This window comes from Pogoniulus pusillus, chromosome 1 (assembly GCF_015220805.1).
Source record: "Pogoniulus pusillus isolate bPogPus1 chromosome 1, bPogPus1.pri, whole genome shotgun sequence".
Classification (NCBI taxonomy): domain Eukaryota; kingdom Metazoa; phylum Chordata; class Aves; order Piciformes; family Lybiidae; genus Pogoniulus; species Pogoniulus pusillus.
The window spans coordinates 13101651-13107650 of record NC_087264.1 but is presented as its reverse complement, the minus strand read 5'-3'; the positions used below and the strand labels follow the sequence as shown (position 1 = coordinate 13107650).

General features: G+C 39.6%; 1 protein-coding gene across 10 annotated transcripts in view; it reads right to left on the bottom strand.

Annotated features, from left to right (window-relative positions):
• Positions 1-2452: 2452 nt before the first annotated feature.
• The window catches only part of BEGAIN (brain enriched guanylate kinase associated), a 194450-nt gene continuing 190902 nt past the window's right edge, over positions 2453-6000 (bottom strand). For all 10 annotated transcript variants that reach the window (XM_064173099.1, XM_064173021.1, XM_064173512.1 and 7 more), the window contains one exon: positions 2453-4546. In XM_064173099.1, coding sequence (XP_064029169.1) covers positions 3179-4546 — 1368 coding nt within the window. In that variant the 3' untranslated portion in view covers positions 2453-3178. The remainder of the gene's footprint in view (positions 4547-6000) is intronic.

Genomic DNA, 6000 nt, shown 5'->3' with positions numbered 1-6000 from the left:
TCAAATGAAGAAAGGGTAATTGATGTTATCTATATATGCAATTACATATTTCTTTATATATATCTGCAATTACATTATTTCTTTCCCAGAGTGAAAACTGAAGGTAAGCAAAACATTTAGACATCACCACAAACAAAATGTAAATCTATTGAGAGAACACCTAGTATCTTTCCACCCTCGAGTCTCTCTGTGGTTGTTTCAAACAATCTCAACTGGATGCATTAAAAAAAAGAGAGAAGGAAATATTTTATTATAATCTTCCATCATTATTATTTTTAAAACATTTAATCAGGTAATAATTAAACATCTTAGAAGATTTATGTGAATTATTTAAACTCTTTTTTTTTTTTTTTTCACATCAAAAGAAAACTTGCAAAATTGCTGTCAGTTTTTCTGATCTAGGAGAAATTAAAATCAAGACATTTACCACTGAAGGGCTTTTCTAGGCATTTCAATTGATGCAGCTGAAATCCGTGGCAGGGTTACACATCATTGTGTAACAGTATGTTACTAAAAACTGTTACAAGGTTATAGGTTCTCTCAGAAGGATAACACAGTAGTAACCGGCTGTAAAGACTGTTTTCAGTTTGCCTATCAGTGCATATAAACTGGGTGTTCAAAAGTACAGTAGTATGAAAGACTGTAATAGAACAGGATATTAAATAATCAGTATGTAAGATCTAGCAGAAATCTACTTTGTGGAATTCCCAGAACTGATGAGCTCCATGTAGCTGAAGATCATTTCCAGAGCAGTCTGTATGCTTCCTGGGTTTTGCACTATGTGAAAGCTTTGAACTGTGGTGGATTGCTCTAAATGGCTGTTGTCAGTCTGTACAGTCTTCCCAGGGAGGGCCTCAGCAGGGGTCACCCCATATCAGCCTTAGTGAGAATCATAGAATCAACCAGGTTGGAAGAGACCTCCAAGATCATCCAGTCCAACCTAGCACCCAGCCCTGTCCAATCAACCAGATCATGGCACTAAGTGCCACATCCAGTCTTTTCTTGAACACTTCCAGGGATGGCAACTCCACCACCTCCCTGGGTAGTCCATTCCAATGGCAAATCACTCTTTCTGTGAAGAACTTCCTCCTAACATCCAGCCTATATCTCCCCTAGCATAACATGAGTCTGATACTGAGTTCTAGGTCATAAATAACATGATGTATTGTTCAATAGATCACATATTTTATTCTTGCATACAAATCCTTGTATTCATTGATCAGATAAATTCATCTCTTGTCTTAGAGTTTGTCTAGATTTTATATGCTTGTATAAGTCAACAGCAAGGTTTTTGTAATCTGTTTTCTATCTCAGTGTTTCCAAGGGGAAATAATAGCTTTTCTGAATTTCCAAGCCTATTTATTGCAGGTCAGATTCTGCCATAAGAAGCACTTAGCCTCCGGAAATTTTATTCTATGGATTTTTTATAGACGTCATGGAATTACTTGTGGCATGGCCGGCCACTCACACTCAATGTGAGCAACTATGGGAGCATAAAAGCACAAAGTGTGTCTCATTTTAGTGATGTTGTGCTTAGTCTTTGTGACATTATTAGCTACTATTGTACTCCACAGTGCTGCTACAGACTTTAAAGGAACTGTAAGGACTTGATGCCAGATCTTCCAAACAGCACAGCAAGTACTTCCCCACATCAATAATGGTTAAAGTTTTACCTTATCCATGATGAATACAAAGAGCAGTTGGAATTGTCCATGCTTTGGATCTGTGGCCTCATGATTTAAAATATTTATGTAGGAAACAAGCAGTTCTATATTTCTGGCTCATAGTGGTGACTGCTTTCAGAGAACCGGTATTGAATGGTAGGTCATTATTTTAGCTTGATAAGGACCTAATTTAAACTTCCACAGTGATATCACTGATTACTACCACATCCTGCACTTAGTAAGATGTTTCCCTATGTATAAGCTGATAAGAGTCAGTATTTCAGGTGTAGGATATGTGTATCCTTAAAGGAATTATTAAATATTTATCCTGACTCTTACCAAGCAGCGGTACTGAAGCCAGGAAGTGATTCCACGGGATATCTTTTTCTCTCTCCTTTGGTTTTCTCCTCTTTGTTTTTTTCCCCTTCTGATTCTGTACAAGTTGTGCACTCCTTAATGCTGAAGTGGTGAGAAACAGAAAACCTGATTGAGGAAATTAAAAAAGTACAACTTCTTGGTCCCATGGAATTCCCATAGGCTACATAAGGCCAGATATTCCTTACATAAAAAAAAAAACACCTCTGTCTCTACCTATGAAAAAAGGGCAACTGCAGAAAATAGCAGCCTTTTAAAGACCTAACAGATTGTGTCAAGTCTGTGTGTAATGGAAGAGGAACTTAAGTCACAAGGAGCTTTGATAATTAACTTCTGTGTGACTTATGCCTCCCGGAGAAATCCCATGTTCTATTGGCCAGAGTATGCTTTAATGAAGGAAAAAAAATCCCAAATATATCTCCACTAGTATCTTTTATTAAGTAATGCAAAATACAGTATTAATTATGACACTGCATGCATTTTAGACAATATAAATGCAAGCCTACAGAAAATGTGACAAAGAAACCCTCAATTACTTTTGAGGTAGTATACAAGGAAAAATAGGAAAGCAGAAACACAGTGGATTAAAAGAACAAAATATTAGTATCACTTTGTGCATACATGAGTCACTCATAAATACATTTGTATGAAATAAGATACAATTCCATTCTTGTTAAAAAATATACTTCTTCAAATCCAACATTCTTGATTGTTTTGTTTTCATGTGACATTGTGTAGTCAGGTGGATGTCTTTTTTATCACCGCCGCCGTGATTTGTACCCTTTTCCTCCAATAGTTTAGGCACAGATGGCCTCATGCACAAAAATGAATAAGAAACCTGCTTGAAGGGAAAAGAATTCTGCTCAAATAGCTTAGGATAGTCTAATAAATACGATTTTGCTTATAAAAATATTTCAGGTTTATAAAAGAGGGGAGGGGACAGTCTCCCACGTGGAAATGATGTTAAGTGAAAAGTGCTGTATAACATTTTTGAAGAGATCTTGTTTTAAACATATAGTACCCTTATGAATATATATTTTATAATAATCCTGTTCCTTAGAACCTTATGGTTCACTTAGAAGTGCCAAATGCTCTTTGCTTCCTTTTCTTTGTCATCTTATTGCCATTTTGGAAGATGCCTAGTTCAGAAGGGTTCCGTATAATTGTGCTTTTGTAAGGCTGTCCTTCCGACTCAAACCAGTACTCCCAGTCCGTTGAAACTGTTGCTGTTTGCTGTGAATACCCGAATGGCTTCCTGGCTCCATGGAAGACTGGTGGATTTCCGAAGCCTCCACTGAGCTCTGATTGAGGGATTCTGCTGAGCTGTTGGGGCTCACATCCACGTATTCCCTTTTCAATACTGGGCTATTTTCAATGTTTTTGCTACTGCATAACTGGACAGTGATCCTCTCATTTTTTTGGTCTCTTGACTCTTTTGCTTTGTAAGTGGGCAGTTTGTCCTGTTTACAGCTAGTGTTGATGTCGATATTCAGGCCGCTCTCCGTTCTCAGGAAGCAAGAATCCACAAGTCTGCTTTGGCAGATATCATCTCCCTCTGAGCAGCTGTCTGCTTTGTAACTAGCATAGATGGGGCTTGTTCGACTGTCTCCTTTCTTAACAGGGCTGCTGTAGTACTGCTCCGAAAAACTACAGGGCGACAGCCTGCCAGTGTTCCTGTAAGAGTATGCACCAATGTCCTCCACACTTAATTGCCTCCATCTCCCGGGCAAGTCTTCTTCTGAAAGGTTGGTGTTCCTGCACTCATTCCTCATTTTCTGATTTGCTAAAGCCTGCTGTGGTGTAATGGCTGAGAAGTGAAATGGTTCATTTGCATATGGAGGCAGAGTCCTAGTAAAAGTGGGTGAGTTCTCATCAGCAAGCTCCACGTGCTGTGCAGGTTTGGACTTGGCAAACCTAGGACTTCCCTGATGCTCATAACCTGCAGGTGACTTCCTTTCAAACAACTCCTCTCGGTTGCTCATGTAGATTGCTTGCTGAGAGGCTGTCAGAGTGTTGGCTTGGGCATTCTCCTTCTCCTCAGATGTGACACTGAAGCTGGAATAGGAGCTGGAGGTTGGCAGAGAGGTAATGTACTCTGGGAAGGCTTCATGAGAAAAGCTGGAATGGAAACCGTCTTCTTCAACGGTGCTGTCCGTGGAGTTCTGAGACCTCAGGAATCCTACATCTTTCACTTGTGTGTCCACACTCTGCCTCCTCTCCCTCCTCCTCTCCTCAGGGCAGTAAAGGGCGGTGTCACTGCAGTAGATGTCTGACTTGTACTGGGGACGTTGTCCGAGTTTTCCAGCTGAGTCCTGAAAATTGAGATCTCTTGTAGATGGGCTTGACAAGTGTGAAGACAAACTGTTCGGGTCTGGTTTTTCGAGTACTTTGGCAATGACACAAGTGGGTATGGTATCAGCGTAAGATGTGTGGCACAAGGGGACAGAAAGGCTGCAGCCATGCTTTTCTAGATGGATGCTGACTCTTTCCTGAAAGTCAGATGGCAACTGTAACATAAACAGATAACAAAGAGAGGAGAAAAGGATTCATATCAGTACTGTCTTTGGTGTCTTCTTGGCTATATACAACATCCATAGATGGATGATGATTATGACATTACATAGCTCACTATATGGCCATAATCTTTGCATATTTCTGAAAAGAAACATCAAGTGACTTTCATTTATTAATATCTGGAAACCTTCATCTGCTTCCCTTCATGGAAAACACTGTGAAATGAAAAGGTTTCCTTCCAAATTACCTCAGGTTGGATAGGAACGGTATATAGAAGGTAGTAAACAACAATCTTAAAAAGACAGGTGGAGAATTAAAGCAATGTTTTCCATGCCATGTGCATGCCTGGGATTTGCAGCTGGAAGTATGGTGATGTTGAGGTCTCTGCTGGGGGAAGGAAAGAGAAAGAAGAGATCACACCTATTCTATTTTGTTGCCTTGCTTTGAGCTCATCTTGCTTCTAACCCAGTGCCATCTTTTTTGATAAACAGTTCTGTTGGAAGGGGCAGGGATGCTGATTTCACTTACACTTAAAACACTGTCTCTGGCAGGACTCTTTTGTGCTGGTAAGAAACAAATCAGGCCAGATTTGTTGCCCCAGCAGCTGGACATGGCTTGTCGGATCAATCATCCACACAAACCTCGGCAGGTTCCCCTTTTCCAGCAGCTCCTAGCTGCCTGCTTTTCTAGCTCCTTACTACATTGTCAAAGACCCAAATTTACATTATGATTTGAGTGACAGACTACTTAGAATTAACCAGTAATGCTATTATATATCAGAAATCATATCATTTTTGGAGAAAGCCATGATCAGATCTATAGATCACTTGAAGAAATTGAGACACCACATTTCTTGGTGCAGCTTGGAAGTTTGGTAAGTAAGGCCTAGGCAGGTGTTGCCAAGAATGCTTGCCAGTCCAGTTGTGTCTGCCTTGCTTATTTCAGTTTTCTATTGATAATCAGATAGGGATATAAAAGAAAACTGCATGATGGCCATCTTGGTATTTCTTGATGAAAATCAAAAAACCCCTCATATTTGGACTAAGTTTTGAGTTTGTGACTGTGATAGCTCCTTTGAGTTGATTTACACCACTTAGGAATTTAGCTCTTGAATGCTTGGATGAACTCTGATTTACACAGCACTTTCTTTTTATCACTGGATATAAAGTCCCCCCTCACCAAATAATCAGTGATTTCCCATGTAGCCCTAATCATCTCACTCTCTCCTTAACTTTTATTTCTCTAGGGGGAAGAAACCTGTAAATACTGAAGTGTTCCCCCTCCTCTGTATTTTAAGAAAGAAATTTAAGGTGCCTCCTCTTCATAATCACATAGTATAAGATAGGAAGCTCCTCTTTTATCTTTGCAGGGGAGTTTTAATAATTGGTTCAGTCCCCAAAACTCAACGTGTCCAAAATATGGCATGTTGTGAAATGGCATTCTTGTT